This window comes from Cucumis melo, chromosome 12 (genome assembly GCF_025177605.1).
Source record: "Cucumis melo cultivar AY chromosome 12, USDA_Cmelo_AY_1.0, whole genome shotgun sequence".
Lineage (NCBI taxonomy): Eukaryota > Viridiplantae > Streptophyta > Magnoliopsida > Cucurbitales > Cucurbitaceae > Cucumis > Cucumis melo.
Window position 1 is genome coordinate 27993307 of NC_066868.1, and position 18297 is coordinate 28011603.

At 32.5% G+C, this 18297-nt stretch overlaps 3 protein-coding genes across 4 annotated transcripts; 1 reads left to right on the top strand and 2 right to left on the bottom strand.

Moving 5' to 3' along the window:
• Positions 1–591: 591 nt before the first annotated feature.
• Positions 592–4589, top strand: LOC103486295 (uncharacterized). Of its 2 annotated transcripts, XM_008444237.3 has the most exons (9): positions 592–812; positions 1393–1443; positions 1586–1880; positions 2533–2604; positions 3083–3150; positions 3341–3497; positions 3692–3772; positions 3857–3946; positions 4078–4589. In XM_008444237.3, the coding sequence occupies exons 3-9, from the start codon at positions 1608–1610 to the stop codon at positions 4198–4200; spliced, it is 864 nt and encodes a 287-aa protein (XP_008442459.1). In that variant the 5' UTR covers positions 592–812; positions 1393–1443; positions 1586–1607; the 3' UTR covers positions 4201–4589. The 2 variants fall into 2 exon arrangements, with proteins under 2 accessions (XP_008442459.1, XP_008442612.1); XM_008444390.3 differs by lacking the exon at positions 1393–1443 and having other exon boundaries at positions 623–812.
• A 2199-nt stretch (positions 4590–6788) lies between these two features.
• On the bottom strand, positions 6789–9880 carry LOC103486173 (probable arabinosyltransferase ARAD1). The gene is made up of 2 exons (XM_008444063.3): positions 8262–9880; positions 6789–7491 (listed from the first exon to the last, which is right to left on the bottom strand). Exons 1-2 carry the CDS (start codon positions 9258–9260, stop codon positions 6970–6972), a joined length of 1521 nt encoding a protein of 506 aa, XP_008442285.2. The 5' UTR covers positions 9261–9880; the 3' UTR covers positions 6789–6969.
• A 5513-nt stretch (positions 9881–15393) lies between these two features.
• On the bottom strand, positions 15394–16011 carry LOC103486103 (mini zinc finger protein 1). Its single transcript, XM_008443977.3, has one exon. The coding sequence runs from the start codon at positions 15815–15817 to the stop codon at positions 15500–15502; it is 318 nt and encodes a 105-aa protein (XP_008442199.2). The 5' UTR covers positions 15818–16011; the 3' UTR covers positions 15394–15499.
• Between the last annotated feature and the right edge of the window lie 2286 nt (positions 16012–18297).

An 18297-nucleotide genomic window follows, 5' to 3' on the forward strand; every position in this document is an offset into this window, starting at 1 on the left:
TTTTTGGGAAAAGAAAATCTCATATCCAATTATTTATTGTTCAACTAATTAAATTATATGTAAATAAGTATCTCTAAATAGAATGTGAAGAGAAGCAATATCATTTTGAATTGTGTTTGAAATTCGTTGAATTTTAATCCGAATATTTTTAATTGTCAAACCTTAATCTTTATATCTTCGATAAATCTTCGAACAATTTTATGTATTAGTATTTATTTATTTATTTGTGAGAAATATGAATTGTTATTATTATATAATAAATTTTCATAATAATAATTAAAATGGAAGAAAGTTCCAAATAAAAAAAAGAAACAAAGATTAGCGAAAGAAACTCAAAGGACTAAAAAGAGCAAAATTTAAATTAGTGAAGAAAAAAAACCATTTTTGGGGAAGGGGAAAGTGGGACCAAAGGTATCTGGAAAAATCTATACCAAAAACGTTGATTCTCTGCCGTCCGTCATAATAGACTGAGCTATTCCCTTTCACCCAACTAATTCAAACGTCAACGTAACCATAACTTTACACGAACGTTACCGAACCTACGCTCGCTCTTTAGCTTCGGACTATCCGCACCTTTTCGAAATTTGCAATTTTTTTCTTGAAAATTAAAAAAAAAAAAGAAAGAAAGAAAGAAAGAAAGAAAGAAAGAAGAGAGAAGACCGAGTCCGAGACACAGACAAACTCAAAAGATCCCCTTCGTTCACAAGGCTTGGAAACAAGCGGATAGTGTCACCGATACACAGTTTTCTTTTTTTTTGTTTTTGGAGGGAGAGAGCTAAGACTTTCTTTTTTCAACCTCTCTGATTTTGAAGGTTTCTTCTTCAACTTCAATCTAATTCTTATTCAACTTTCATTTTCCTTCTTCATGCTTTTGCATTTTAGTTTTCTTCTTTTCTTGTGATCATTGGGTTGTTGTTTTAGGGCTTTCTGTGGAATTGCATGTTGTGGGTTGATTTTTTTTTTTTTTTTTTTTTTTGCCTTTCTTGCCTTTCTTGTTGGGGTGTGATTTTGGGTTCTTGTGAAGCTTAGCAATTGGTTGAAATTTGAAAATTTTGAACTTTGGGTTTCTTATGACTTGTAAGTATAAGGTGGGGTGAGGGAAAGTTGGGGGATTTCTTTCTACTTTTTTCTGTATACATTTTAGCTGCGATCGTTTTGTAGCAGAAAGGTGCTGATTTGTAGTTGGATTGTTTTAGAAGAAAGGGTTTTCTTATCTTTTGTTTTTGGTGGGGAATATACTGTTTTTGAAAAATATAGTTTCAAAAGTTGTTGATCGGAAAAATGAAATCTTTGTTTTGGGGGAGGAGTTGATTTTAAGAATGTGACCCTTGCCTTTTATGATGCAATTAGTTGGAGTTTGAATTTTTTTTTGTGGATTCTCTTTTTCTGTAGCTGAGGGTTTCGAGAATTGAGGGAAACTGAACACAAGAGATACGTTTGAAGGTGTGTGTTCTTTTCTTTGCTTTATTTTAATGGACAAGTTACTGAAAGTTGCTTAACTTCAATCTCTGTGTTTTAGTTTCTTTGGATGTGAACTAAGGGAAATATTTTGTCATTTGTTAAATCAATGTGTTTGATGATGCAGGAGCTTTTGTTTTTGTACAAGAATGGGTGATCACATGGTTTTGTGCGTGGACCGCCTCATTACGCCTGAAAGTTTACAGTCGCTGCAGGGAACTACTGCTCCAGGATCTTCTTTAGAATCTTCATCTTCTCAAAATTCGGAGCCACCTGTTTGTGCTATTGCTGTTGAAGATGTGGATGAACATGATGGATCTGAAGAAGATCCCCTTATTCAGACAGTTGAATGTCGAATATGTCAGGAAGAGGACAGTATTAAGAATTTGGAGGTTCCTTGTGCTTGCAGTGGCAGCTTGAAGGTATGTATAAGTTGCTAACACTTCTATTGCAATGGTCCTTGTAGTTTAACAAAATGGTTCTCCAACCAGTAGACAGTTTATCAAAAGAAGAGTATATTTTGTGAATGTAACATGCCTTGTAGAGTTATTGTTATACTTTACTCCCTATGAAGTTGTGAATCCTTTGGTGGTTGGTTTGCATTGCTCCCTTAACTTAAAGGGACATGAAGAGCCAATCATGATTGTCTTTATTGCTTCTGCACACCGTTTCTATCTTCTAAATGTGAAGAGGCTTTTACCTGACTTGATTTGTGTCGGAAGAGAGCATGATAAAAGAGTTCATTTTCAAATTTTAATTGTCATCTGTATTTTTGCATTACTTGGTTTGAGTTGAGAGCAGGGGATATTATAATGTGATGGCAATGTATAACATGTTCTTTCTGTTAGAACCTAGAAGTTAAATTGGAAAGAAACCTTTCTTTTTGGGCTGTGGTAGGGTAGTTCCCTTGACAGAGGACATACCACATTTCAAGCCAGGCCCTTCATTTGTTGTTTAATTAAACCCCGTGCCTTGACTTCTTTGGAGAAGTCTGATTTTATCGTTGTTATTAGTATTATCGATAAATTTGTTCTGTTTAAGATGCTTCTGATTCTATTTATTTCTCTTTTCCAGTATGCTCATAGGAAATGTGTCCAGCGATGGTGCAATGAGAAGGGAGATATAACTTGTGAAATCTGTCATCAGGTAAATTATGTCACGACCATTAGAAAATTTGGAATATTTGTTGTTATATTTAGTTTCTAGGGATTCTTTTTGCTGATCAGTAATCGATCAGTCAAACCAAGAAGTTATGAGGAAACAACCTTTTTATTTGGAAGCTACAAAGGGCTGCACCTTTGTACATGGTGAATCATTGTTATTATCACATGTATGTGTCGGGCTCATGAATAATGATGCAGATGGTGGTTAGGTTGAGGGTTGATATGTGTTAATACATTATGAAATATTATTATGATGTTGTGATTTCTGACTTTTTTGCACAATAAAAGCTTGTGCTTGAATGCCTGGGTAAATATTAATGAGGGCTGAAGTCTAACTTATGTTGATGCCAAAATTTCCCTCTCCTCTGGCTTACGTAAATTGCATCTTGATTTTCAAGTTTTACTCCAAGTACTGGGAAGGTCAAATCAATATGTTAATATTTTAATTCACTTGTTTTCAGAATTATCAGCCTGGTTATACCTTGCCCGTACCACCCCCTCGATCGGAAGATGCCACCATTGATGTGAGGCAAGTTTTGGTTCACCTAGCTTAATGATGTATATTTTGGTTCGTGAATTTCTAACACATAATTTCTGAAGTTTCTAGTAATGTTCATTCTAACTTTTGCTTCTTGAACTCCTCTATCTTGTTTACTGCTATTACTATAGAGTTTGTTAGATCTAATCTTTGATTTTCTGTTCCTCAAATGCGTTTGCAGTGAAGGTTGGGCAGTCTCTGAAACTGCTTTAGATTTGAATGATCCACGACTTTTGGCTATGGCAGCAGCAGAACGCCACTTTCTTGAGGCAGAATACGATGAATACGCCGATGCTAGTGCGAATGGAACGGCATTTTGCCGATCTGCTGCTCTGATTGTGAGACTCTAATTCCTTGTTAGATATTGAATTTTGTTAATCCAAAATTGGTTGGAGTCTTTCAACATCAAGATGTTCTGTAGCATTATACTGTTTCTTCATATTGCTCACCGAATGTTTATATCTGTTAAGATTATAATAAACATCTGTAGTTTCGCACCATAATGTTGATTATTACTGTTGCTTCATGGCAGTTGTTGGCTCTTTTACTGTTGAGGCACGCACTATACCTTACAAATGGTGATGGAGAAGATGATGCTTACACGTTCTTCTCGGTAAGTAAGACATTGAATTTTTTTGCCCTTCAATTCTATTATGTTTGTGTACTGGCTATTGTTAACTTTTATATACATTGACAGCTTTTATTGCTGCGAGCTGCTGGGTTTCTTCTTCCCTGCTACATAATGGCGTGGGCCATCAGCATACTACAGCGTCGAAGACAAAGACAGGTTTTGTACTAAAGAGCTGAATTTATGCTTCACATTTACAAAACTTTAATAATCTTCTGGTTTTGTGCTTCAAATTTTTATGAACAAAACCTGAATTTATTTGGTTGTTCGATCTTTTACTTCTCTTACAGGAAGCCGCAGCGCTTGCAGCAACTGAAGTTGCATTTATGCTGCAGGCAGCACAAGGTCAAAGCCTTCAGTTTACCATTGCTCCTGGGCCTCTGGTTACTCCCCATCAAGAGCCACTCCAATAATAATGTTTCTTTATGGAGTGCAGAGAGGCTTTATATATATTTTAACTCCGACCTAAATTTATTCTACTGTATTTCACCACTTTTTTTTTTTTATAAAAAAAACTATCATCAGTGAACTGTAATTTACTATCTTCCTCTTAGCATCCTCTACGAAGTTTTTTCTTTGTACTGCTTTCAATCTGTCTCTTGCATTCTATCATTCTCAATTTCTGAGTTACGTCTGTATATAATTCTGGATATCACCTAATCAGTGATAGGTTGCACCAGAGAATTGAGTTTCTTTCTTCAAAAGAGTTATTCCTGTATAACTATAGATTATCTCCTTGAGTTTGTGTTTAAGTTGGTAAGATGCTGGGTTGTAATAAATTTAATCGACCATTTCTTTAGAATATATGTAACTTTACCATAGATGACGAAGCAATCTATTATTCCATATTAGTTGCAACTTGGAAGGGCTTTTCTTAGTTTATCATGTTATAAAATATGTCTAGAATGCACTTTAGTTAGCTTGCATGATCTTTAATAAAAGTAACCTATTCTTGAGAGGCAATTTTAAACAAACAAAGTAGGGTGTGGAAGCTGAAGGCATACGAAAGCTAAGCTAAGTTGATGAATGAAACACTTGGGAGAGGAGGGAGGGTGATTCAAAGATGGTCAGTCTTCATAGGTTCTAAAGGGAAAATTAAAGGAGTTTGGTCTCAGTCGAGGGTTGGGCAGCCAAAAGAGACCCTAAATAAAAGCATTAAAGAGCTCCACTGAAGCATAAAATGAGAACACAAGACTGATTCTCAAGACCAAATTTTCTTGCAATGACCAAAAGGAAAAAAAGCTTCCTCTTTTTTTTTTTTTTTTTTTTTTTTTTTTTTCCTTTCAGGTAGAAGCTCTGTTCCCCTTCTCTCGTTTAACGTCTCTGGAGGGGTATGTGTCTATTCATTTCGGGTCTCTCTCTTTCTCTCTTTTACGCCTGCAGGCCAGAAAGAGATATTTTACAGAAGAAAAGGGGATTAGTGTCCTATTATTCTCACATGATTACATAGATTAAAATGTTAAAGCATTTATCATTTGTTATAATGATGTTTAGAGACTTGATAATTCAGTTTGGCATTTGTGGTTTGATGACATGGAATGACAGCTAAGTGAGGCCAGTCTTGGTCTGGTAAAAAAGGGAAATCCTAAAATTGGAACAAAATGTAAGGAACTAATGAAATTCACATCACAAGGAAAAAGATCCGTATTCCCTGTCTTCTCAAAGATATTGTTCCATTCAACCTTTTCTTTTCTTTTCTCCTTTTAAATTCAAACCTGTCAAAGCCCCTCTCAAAAACAGCCTCATATTGCTTCTTTTGCAGGCTTATCATAAGATGAATCTTAGATTTCCGTATACATGTTCTGGGCCCCAAATATGTCTTTTGCTTTTTGGTCATCCTATTCCTATCCCATAAAAGATGAAACTCCTAACTTCTTACTACAATCACCCATCCTAAACTTTAGCTCTGCATATATCTCAGACACATCTTTCTCCTCCCCATTCCCTCCTCATCGAACACAAATACTTTCATCCTTTCTTCTGGGTTTAAGTAGAAATGGGGTTTTTGATCCATAGGGTGGCCATGCTGCTTCTATGTATTTGGTTTTTGGCTCTTCAACCAGAAGGAACCAATGGGTTGACAAACATTGATCTAGCACTCAGATGGGATAAAGCACACATTCCTATTTTCAGTAGTTTCAAGTTTGTGAAGGATGCATCTGTTGAGGATGATTGGGGAGGAATGCTGGCTTTTGCTCCAGCACCTTCGACAGGTTTAGATCCAACCCAGTTGAACAAAAGAAGGATTCGAAGAGGATCTGATCCTATTCACAACAAATGTTGAGAAGAAGAAATGAAGAAGATACAAGTTTGTTTTCAAAGAAAAATAGAATGTTGGGAAGCCCTGTTGATGAAAAGATGATATCCTAGATAGTTTAGCAAAGATTGTTGGCAGCTTTCTTGTAGAATGGAATCTTCCATCTACTTGGGTAAGTAGCTTCGGTGATGTACAAACCCAAAGCTCTAACAAAACAAACAGCTTTATTTAGATGTAAAAGAAAGAAAGAAAAAAGGTTTCTTCTGCCATACAAATAGGTAGATGCTCTGTAGAAAAATCTACTCCATGTTTCTATATATATTCTTTTCCATGCTTTATTCGTTAAGTTTTACGTTTATCACTAGATTTCCCTAAGCAAGAGCTATGTATATTTGACAACTATTCGCTTAAGCCTCGTTCTGTTTATCATGTCTGTTGAAAATATCATATCACAATTATTCGTCAAATTTTTATTTGATGTCAGATGTGTCACGTTAAATGAGTCTAAAGTTATCAAGTTGAAGAACGGCCTAAAAGGTTAAAAAATGCTCTATACTTAACCACGATTCTTAATAATTGGATTGCAGGGAAGTGAATGTTGATTTTATTCTGTCAGTTTTCTTACCAAATCTTTTTTTCCTGTTTTGATTTACACAATTTGATTACTGCTCCTGGTGTTTTTACGAAAAAGACTTTTGATTATGTATGCTGTCAAAAACTGGACAAGAATGAAGAGATAAGGTCTAAGGCTGCAATGAACTTTACAAGTTAACTGAATGAATAATCGAGTTAAGATTGATTCTAGACAGCCAATAATCTCAAAACTACTTTGTTTTGAGTTAAAAGTTTCATGATCCCAGCAACATGGAGAAGGGATGACAGATCTCCGTGACTACAAAACTTCCTATGATTATTGAATTCATCATCAACTGTTCTTTAGGAGAAGTTGAGATCTACGGTACCTGTTCTTCCTATTCCGATTAGATTTTATTTTTGACACTTTACGTGACACTGCTTGCCAAATCATATCAACAGCATCACCACTTTGAGATGGATACTGATATTCAAATTCATGCACGATTTCCTTTATTCTATCCCACATCTTTGTCCACCTTTCTCGTCCAATTCCACGAAGAAGATTTAGTAGATAACCTTTCCTTATAGAATCTGCTGCTCGAACAAAGACACAAAACTCTGAGTAGTCCAAGATATCTTCATATGGCAGCTCAATATCGTCACTTATAATAACAGGAACACAATGACTTGCAATAGAATCAAAAAGTCGATTTGATGAGGGGGTGTCTCCTGCAATATTGAGGCAGAACTTGGATGAGGCCATTCCTTGGCCTGCCTTGTTGATTCCATTCCCCCTAACACTTCCAAAAGTAAAATGAACGTCTTCTTCATCTTTCAGAAGGTAATATAGTTCTTGGCGAACTACACCTCCCTGAAGACAAATTCAAACAGAAAGTTCGAATAAATTTCATCAACTTAAATGTTATCAGTTATTGTAAGAACGCAGGGTTGCTAAAAAGGACCTAAGAAAAAAATGATAAAGATAAGCAATGCAACAGTAGAAACCAAACTAAGCATATGAAAAGCAATTTAAGTAGCCATACGTAACAAAGGACAATTCTTTGGTTTAATATGTTAATGCATGCCATTTCTTTTGCACTGTATATAACAGGATTGATCATTGCATGGATTAATTAGGTGCAGATGAATCCAATAAAGCATTAACTATTTAATTTTTAGTACTCCTCAAGATTCCTTTCATCTGCATATCAACAGTTGGCTATACGTCACTGTGCCATGCTTGAAAGCAACTCATTGGCAAAAGATGGTCCAATTCCGATTATGCATTGAATTTGAGATCATAATGGTTAGAGTACTAAAAAATTCTTCTCTGTTCATGGTCTTTTGCTTTAAACATCAAGTTCATACATAAACCAAAAAGGAATTTCTATCATATACCTTTTCCATCAGTTCAAGCTCTTTGTAATAGAAAAACGAGATTACCAAGTCCATCATATAAGGGATCAAAATCATGCATTTCCCATCGCAAACAAAGGGATTTAGGAAACAATATGAAACACCAATGCAGAACATAATTTAGGCATAACGTAGATTGCTTGCCAGAAAAAAAGATAAAAAGAGAAGAACCTCTAAGAAGTAATAGCACATCAATAAGTTTCTCAAAGGCACAGAAACACTTACATCCTTCCTGTATATAGCTCCTTGAAAGTACACCAGAATAGGACGCTCATCAAATGTGGCAGATTTAGAACTAGGAACCGTCTTCACTATATGTCTGTAAGGAGCAATAATATCTTTTTCAATATTTGCAATGGCAGCTGGGTACCTTCCAAAATCTGCAAGCACAAACATAGCCGAGCCAAGTTTCTTTCTCGCATCCAACATACTATTCGGATGATGTGCAATTATGAGATGATCCTTTCCACCTGCTCGCCTCCACTCCTTCTGACCAAACAGAAAATGAATCAACTTATGCTGCAATATCTTGTTCACATTGATTTTCTCCTTCCCGTGTGACTTAGAATGTTGGTTGTAACACAAGGAGGAGAAAAAAGGCACAAAAATTACATCTGCTTGACTAGAATCCTTCACCCTAACCGCAGTGCAAGTATGATCCATCTCCGGGGCATTCGATGACAAAAGATCAAGTGTAAGCCAGTATTCCATACTGTGCTGTAAATTTAACCCACCAGGGTATGATGGGATTTCACTTCTATTACTGACATTAGGCCAAATTTGATCTTTCCCTCCCTTCCATCCCAACAATCCAAAGTGATATAAAGGTGGAAGATCATACATGAAAACTCTCAAACGAGCCTTTGCAGGATCACAACCCAAGTCTGACTGATTTTCCACAGAAACTTCATCCTTGACAAAATTAGAAACTGGATAATCAACATCCCTATCTCTAACGGCTTCTTTGGATTCCACAGGTAGTGTAGGAAGCTCCATTGGTCCATCCTCCACAGGTTGTGTAGGAAGCTCCATTGGTTCATCCTCCACATTGGGTTTAAGGTAATTTGAAGTATTATTAACAACAATAAACTTGAGTACCGAACTGGGGAAGAATGAATTATAGTTGGATTGTAGAATGAAGACAGAAGAAAGGATTAGAAGGAACATAGATATGGTTATCAAGTACAAAAATAACCTAGTGGGAAGCATGCTTTTCTCCGACATTGCTAAAGACGACAAGTCCGTTACAAATTCAGAAAATTAGAACAGACAATCATCCGGCATTGCCATTGTCAAACAAATTAGCAAGTTTCATTCAGAAACAGAGATGACAGAAGATTTAAATGAAGTCAAAAGGGATCCCATCCCATCCCATTCTATCCCATTTCGCATCTATTAAAGAATTTTTCAGAAACCCATTAAAACTAATCCAATACCCAATACTCTTAACAACGAAAAGGGCAGAATCTGTTCACTTCACAGAAGATATTGAAATGGGTAATGTATGTATAAACTCAGAAGAAATGACAGCTACGGAAAGCTTTGGATTTGTGCAGAACCCAAAAGCTTATGGTTTTGCATTTTGAAACAGAGAGAGAAAGAGAGAGAGATTAAGGGAAAGCTTACAAATGGTAGTGCTGAGCAGAGAGGAGGTTTGATTGAATGTCATTGTTGATGAAAAGTCATCTGGGTTGTGAAGCATTAATGATGAGAAATCAATTGGAAGAAGAAAGGTTGTAAATTTCTACGGCGAATAATGGAACTAAAAACAAAACAAACTTCGAAATAAAAAGAAAATTCCATTTTATACGCTTTGACCAATTATTATTATTATTATTATTATTATTATTATTATTATTATTATTATTATTATTATTATTTCAACATTTTCTAGTGGTTTTTAACTAAAATCCAAAATCCTCCATTCATCAGCCACTCTATTTATTGAATGGTTACCATTTAATTACCTCATTAATTATCTTCAAAACTTAACTAAATATATATAATTATATGATCTAAATTACCACATTAACCTCTTTTTCTTAATGTTTAGTCTAATATGTTCTTAACACCCTGAATGCTAATGATAGTGAAGTAGTTGCAAAAAGCTTTTCTTGTGGCATTTTGCTTTTAAATCCAATGCCATGAAACAAACACTCTCAACCTACTCCTCTCTATGGTTAATTTCATGCACATAACACATAAAATGTGTGACTTAATTTGCTATTATTATTAACCTACTTAATTTCTTCTTTATTAACAATCATTCTCTTTTTTACAATGACTTTATTCCATCCATAAATTGTATTACTTCTTTTTTTTTTTTTTTTACCTCTCTTCTCTTTAACAATTTATATTAGGGTAAAATTATTCTATGAGGGAAAATAAATTAGATGGTGAAAAAGAAATTAAGTAAGAAAGAAAGAGGCATCTGTTTGGTTGAGAAGAAGAAGAAGAAGCAAAGTGTGGGGAAAAAGATGGATGTGATGTGTTTGGAAGTAGCAACTTTTTGCATGTTGGTAACATATTTGATATTTCCATTACAAAATTATATATTCAATAAATTAGATGATTTATTATTTATAGTATGTATGATGTATGTTAATGTTATTAATTACTATTAAACATTGAAATAATAATGGGAAGAATTTTATGGAAAAAGATTAAAGTAGAAAAAAGGAGGTGTAAAGTAGAAGGATAGAGATGAAAGGTGGAAAAATAAAAAAGAAGACAAAAGAAAAAGGAAGAATATTATTGTTAGGAGGGGAGAAGGTAATTATTTAATTAAATGAGTTGTAATTCTTTTTGAAAAAAAATTAGAAAATGCCTTGAGATTAGCACTTTTGATTTGAAGTATTAATGAAGTTATTAGTGTTGGGAATATTGAGAAGTAGTTATGAAGTTTTATTTTAATTTTGATAATCAAGGATTCAAATTTTTAAAATTAAAATTTTGGTAGGGAGGAAGGGCTAAATGGTCACTCCTCAAATTTTAAATTAAATTTGAAATGTTTATGATTTTGTCTATTTATGAATTTGAAATTAGATATTTTATATTGTCCTTTTCAACTTTGAATCTTAGATATTTTTATTTCAATATGAAATTTATAGGTGAAGAAAATGATGTTTATAAGCTTAATTGAAATCATTATCAAATGTAAAACTAAATTGGAATAATTATCAACTTTTGAAAGTTATATATAATCCGTATTTAAACCAAACTTTCTTATTTATTCCATATCTTAGCATTGACTTTTAAAATGAGAAGAAGTTTGGCCAATGGACTGGGCTTTGATCCTGTACAAGGCAGTTATGTTGGGCTTTCTCTTACCTTTTGAGCCCAACTGTATTGTCATCTCTTGGTAATTAAAGAGATCCATTATACTCTTTTTACAAGATCAAACCACATAATATTAGTATAGTTGGTGAACTAAATTTTTGTTGAAAAATATCATTTTATTTAGATGTATATTGTTAATAGTTGTTAAAGTTAATGGTAAAGTTTAGTCCAACAAATACATTATAGTAGGCCAATACCATACCAATACCAATACCTAAATGTGTAGCATGTAAATGGGATATCAAAGTAAAAGTTTGAGTAAATACACTAGATTTCAATTACATCTTCAAAAATTTTTGGGTGAGTTTCAATAATAATGTCATTATCATTTCAAAAGTTTAATTTTGACACTTGAATCTTTAAAATTGTTTTAAAAAAATTATTTGTTATATTTTTTCGGTTCATGAAGATGAAAGCACAACATAATTAGTGGAATAATACAATTTTTTTTAGAAGTTTTAAGTCACATCCAAAATGATAACGTTTAATTTTGTGAATTATAGGAGATATAAAATTGAGGGTTAAAGTTGTTTCTCTTTTAAGGATCAAAAGATTTGGTCATGAAAGAGATCTATAAATGAAATTTAAAGCATTCCTACAATTTCCTTTACGATGAATTGACAATATCAAAATGATATTAAAATTATGCATGTAGATACTTTATTCATTTTGACAAACACAAATAATTATCTTTGTCAAACTATGATGATTTTTTTTTTTCCATTGCTTAAATTGGTTGGGCTTTACATGATTTCCTCTCATTATTTTTCTCATACATACCTCTAATAAAAGAAAAAGAATTGGGCATAAACACAAAGAGGAAAAACAAGCCATGAAACCAAAGTAAATGATCCTAGTTAGGGCAACATTATATTATTATTTTTGTGGGTATGTCACATCCATATTTAGTTGAAAACTTGAAATAACTTTTAGGATCGGACATAGGTTAAAACGATCGAAAATTTTGAAATGATAGCTAGGAACAAGAAAAAAAAGTTTACTAGTATTTTCTTCTTGAAAAAACTATTATACATAATAATAATAATAATACTAATAATATAATTAGTAGGGAAGTGAAAGAAAAACAATAGAAAAATAAAATAGAAAGGAAACCCAACAATAATAAAATAGAGTAAGCTGTTTAGTTTTGACTAATTAGTAGTTGAATGTGGCCAATTTGAATAAGATATCCAATAATTGTTTTTTTGTTCTAAAGTAGTAGTAGAGATGTCATATTCTCTCCCTTTATAAAAACCATTTTTCACGTTAGCTTTCACAATTTTCTCTTAATTATCCATTTGAAATAATTATATTCTTTTTGTAGTTTAAATATTAAGCCACACACATACACACACACACACACACACACATTATTTATATATGTCAATTTGAAGTATAGAGAATATGAAAATATTTTGTAAATTAATTTATAATTTCCCCATCAAGAAAGGGTTGAAATAAAAAAGGAAAAAGGAAAGGTTGCATATTATTGTGTACCCTACCACCCCATCCCCTAACCTTTTAGACAAAGACAGGGACAGAGATGGATGTGTACAATGTTAAAAATTGAAAGGAATAGACTTTTCATGTCACTGTCTGTCTGTCACAAATACCCACCTCAGTTTTGTCATTTTTAGTTTATACCCCTTCACAAACCTCCTGCATATTAATTTTCTTTTGCCCCCCACCCCCCCTCCCCCCTCTTTTATTTTTAGGCCTCCAAACAATAAACTATAATACAAATTCATTTAACTCCCCTCTCCCATTTCTTCGTCGTATATACACTTCAAACGCTTTACTGAGTGATTGTGAAGATTTGAACATCTAATCTTTAGACGGATCGTTAAATGTGTCTATAACTTAACTAGTCGAGCTACATTGTATTATAAAGCAATGAACTTTACTGCATTTTTATCAAATTTAAGTATATTTGATTGGGTATAACTTTGAGTTTTATTCTCGCTTTCTATTGTCTGTACATTCATTTTTTGATTAATGCATCAACTTAACTATTTGAGATATACTCGATTGCACCTGTTAATCCCTCAACCTTTGGTATCTAGTCTAAAAAAACACTATACTGCCTTTTCCCATAGGAAACTGAACAGCAACTTCCATTAACATTATGTACAAGAATTTGAAATCCTTTGACCCTATACTTTGTCTTTGTCAAAAAGGAAACAAAGAGGGTGAAACATATTACCTATAGGTTAGGGAAACTGGACACTTTCTTATACTTGAAGAAGACAGTTTCGAATTTATTCCCTACTATTGATTGATCATGACAAACAGTAAAGGGGCTTATCTTTGGTTATCAAATCACATTGAAATTGATATGTTCATACCAATGTTCAATGAATTTGGGGGTTCTATGATATATAAACCAAAATGAATTGAGATAATGTGTATGACTAACAAGGCAATATATATATAATTAGCACATGCAAATGTTTGATCCCCTTCAAAATTTTGTATATTTCTTAATGACTTGACACAATTGATTAATAGTAATATTTGCTAATGAATTAGTCCAAAGAGAATATTATGTTATTTAATTTGTTGCTTTAATCACTCATACTTCAATTTCTAACCAGCCAAAAGTTTTTCTTTTATTAATTGATTGAGAAAAGACCCTTCAAATATATATTATCAGAGATGAAGTTGTAAAATGACATTCAACTTTAACCAAAATGATGAGGCTAAGGAGAGATGTGAAGTGATGTTGAAAGAAACACAGTACAAAAGAGTGTGTCCATCCACCATTGGCAGCCTAAGAAGAAAACAAAAGTTTCACATGCTATTGAAATTTAGGTCAGCTTAGTTCAAGTAAAAAAAAAAAATTCACTTGCCAAATTTTTGTATAATATTAATTTACAAAGGATGTGCTATATGATTGGATTTTTGTGGGTCTTGAGAAAGGAGTGATATAATATTTCTTTTCACAAATGATTGCTTCAAAGATAAGGTAACTTCCATTTATATGAGGTCATGGTTTGATCGATACAGGCACCAAATTTTTTTATATATATTCATATAAAGCTTTTGAAGGATTACAAATTGGATCGGAGTTTATCTTAATTAATTATTAGTTGTTCCAAACATTTACCTCTAAGTTTTGAAAGATATTTACTTCATAATTCATATAGTATAGAATTGAAGTGGGTAAATCATTAACCAATCTTTGCAAATTAAAAAAAAACAAAACATTTCTACACACAACAACATATAATTTCCACGTACCGAATCCAATTCGTTGAATGCTAGAAAATAAATACACGAGAAGACCAAAAGGGGAGAGACTAGAGGAAAGACTTTCAATAAAAGCATACTATCATAATTAGATCCCAACTTAGCTATAAAATCTGTTGTTGTGCTCAATGAACACTACTATACGAGAAATATGGTATTAAGCGAAAAACTAAAACGTTGTTGGAGACAAATAATTGTCGTAAAAATCCCTCAACGGAGAATATAATTCGAAGCAAATTTAGAGTCTCTATTTGTCGTAATATTACGTCTTAAGTTATGTAAGGGTAAACTGAGATGGGGTGAGATAGTTAGACAGCGATTCTTCCAAATTGGTAATCGGTGTGAGTGTAGAGATTAAAAATAAAAAGGAACGAGAGAATCTAAGAAGAAGGAGAAAGAGAGATCAGAGAGGGTGAAGAAATTAGTTGTTGTTGACAATACAACACTGAAACTGCAGTGTTTTACTTTTGCTTTTGTCTTTTCTTTTCAATCACGAATAGTCATTTTCTATTCAAAGAAGAGACTTTACAGAGAAGAAGAAGAAGAAGAAGATGAAGAAATTAAACAGAAGCCAAAATAGGAGAAATCTCAAATAATAATAATAATAATAATAATACACAATTTAATTACAAATCTCTCTCTCTCTCAATCTCTCAATCTCTCAATTCTTCAAAGCATGACCGACCAACCAACCAACCAATTGTTTTTGTTTGTAAAAACATATCCAATAATAATAATAATAACAAAAATATATGAAAATTAAAGAAGGTATTTAATTAAAATAGAAAATAAAATTTGGGGTATAATATATATCGAAAATATAATTTGAAAAAGGAAAAAAAAAAAAAAAAAAAGAAGAAGAGAAGCATGTCAAGTTATGGAGGAGAATACTCACAAACAACTTCAGATTCAACTTCTCTTCTGTGGAAATTTCTATGGCAACCACAAGCAGCACAAGTGAGAGCACCATTAGAGCCTTCCTCACCAGTTGCTAGAAATTCTCTGCACCCATCAACAGCATATCCACCAATATTTGCAGCATGATTCTTTTGGCATTCTCCATATCTTACAACACTTCTTACTCTTGAAGATGAACTAATGTTTCTGTTATTATTATTTGTTGATGATGATGAAGACGATCCTCCTCCTTCTGATGATCTTTTTACTACCACTTGACGTTTCTTCATCATCATTGAAACCAAAAAGAAAAAACCTTACCTTTTTCTCTATTGTTTATGAGATGAAGATCTGATGAAGTGGGTTAATTTGTCAAAGATTTGAGAGTTTTCGTGTGTTGATCTTTTGATGATCTTCTCTCACTCTATATCAAGAAAAGAAGAGAAGAGAAAAGAGAAGTGAGAATGGCTTTATCTCTGTTTTGAAGCCCTTTGAGCATTAACCCTAAACCCTACCTACCCTATACTCCTTTTATTTATAGGGCTTTACTAAAATAGTGCCAAACTATAATCACACTATATTATTTTTCTCTTTCTTTCTCTCTCTCTCTCTATATATATTTGCTTATTTCTTTTGTTTATTGAAGATAGAATTCAGACTTTTTACTTCATGATCGAGATCAGTATATATCTAGATTGGCCACGCGAGAATATATATAAAAAACTCTTCATCATAGTTAACAATGTCACTCAAGATCTAGATTAGTGTTGATTAGATTTATACTATTTTCTATATTATATGTTATAAGTAATTAAAAGAATAAGCTGAATCACATCGTATTAAGTTATCAAATAACCTAGATTTTGAAAGGAAAAAATAAGAAAATACATGGGTCAACCTCCTATATAAATATAATTATTATTATAGAGATAAATTGAATTCTATATTGATTAAAAAATTTGAATACGATCTACTCATTTACGCTTCTCTTCTACGTTCTTTTAACTATCTAATTCAAACATCAAAGAACTACTATAGTAGCAGACAGTTTTTTTCCCTTTAAAATAAATACAATATCGTTAGTGTTAAGTGAAGGTCAAATACGTTATCTTTAAACCGAACCGTAATATCTAACACTACAAATTGCCTTGGAAGGCAAAAATTGACAGTGAAGTTCATCTTGTCGACCAGTATCCACACAGCATATCACCAAAAAACACACTGCGCAAACTTCCATTATCCTGCCTTCCAAAAACCAAAATAATAATTATTATGAATAAAGTAAAAAAAGAAAAAACAAAACCAATTTTTAATGCAAATTATATATATATATATACACACACACATATATATTATATTATAAAAACTGCCTGTAGTCCATGCTGCTACGTGTCTTTGGGGTCTCTGTCTTTGGATATTATAAAATAAGCTTTGAAATCAATATATATATATATATATATATATATAATGTATATATAATATAATATAAGTTGAGTGTGTTTGTTTGAAAATAAATAAATGATATTCCAATAATAACTCTCTTTCGTGGAAGACATTTGAACAAAATAATTGCAATTCCGCGTGTGTGTAGTACACCCATTGCTTTTCTAGCATCCTTACCTAAGCTTTTTATCTTTTTATTTTATTTAAAAGAAAAGAAGAAGTGCTTTTTGAGGTTTGAAATTTACTGATTATGAATAGAACCAAATTCCGAACAACTTATTAATTAGCTGGATATTATATTATAAAAATCAAGAGGGTGGGTCTCAATCATATACTTGGAAAGTAAAGTTTAATTTTTATTTCTTTAATTTTTTCTTAATAATTAATGTAATTTCTTTTTTGGGGTGTGGCCCTTTTACAATAAACACTTCATTCAGCAGCTAAAAATAATTCCTATTACCTAAGATTATTATAAAATGATTCCTAAATGGCCAAAAACATTAATAAGGACTAGTAACGACCCACACATTGCCCCCTGATCAATATTTTTGGTATCAAATCAAAACACACAGCATTCATTTCAATACAAAGTTCAATATTACTGCTACTTCTCACCTTCTTCAAGTACGTACTCAATCATTCTTAAGCTTAAAATAGCAAAAAATAAAATTAGATAAATTATGAGTTTTATTCATGTGTGGAGATTATTGTCTATACAAACCTTAAAATGGGAAAAAGAAAAGTAGAGAAAAAGAGTGGAAAGATGATTAGATAGAATGATTGACTGTTGATATTGGTGGGGTGCAAGGACTGAAGATTTCTTTTTGTTGGGTTTGTGCAAATTTTCTTTTATAAAAAAACTTAGGGTTTTTGATAGCGAAAGAAGTGGGCTTCTTCAATTGAACCTATTGATTACAGTTATCGGCGTGAAGGAGCCTTCTCTATTCTATTATTTTTCATTAGTATAACAATTATAGAGATAAAAGGATCAAAATTTCAATACTTTTAAAAAAGAGGAATTGAGTTAATTTTTTTTTTCTATTATTACTTGATTAGCTTTTTACTCTTGGCATCAATGATGTATAATATAGAATTTTATGTATATAATAATTTCATATAATATTCAAACAAACACAATTAGTGAGGGATTTTTAAGCAATCTCAATGGCGTGGCAACATGTGCTTATTTGTCACTCTTATTAAAAGTGGAGTGGGACAATCACACATGGTTGTCAATCAACAATTTGTCAACTCTTTAAATTATTATTAGTATTATTAACCCCATTTTCCCATTTAATCTTACACATTTAAGCCATCATCTCCACTGGTTTAT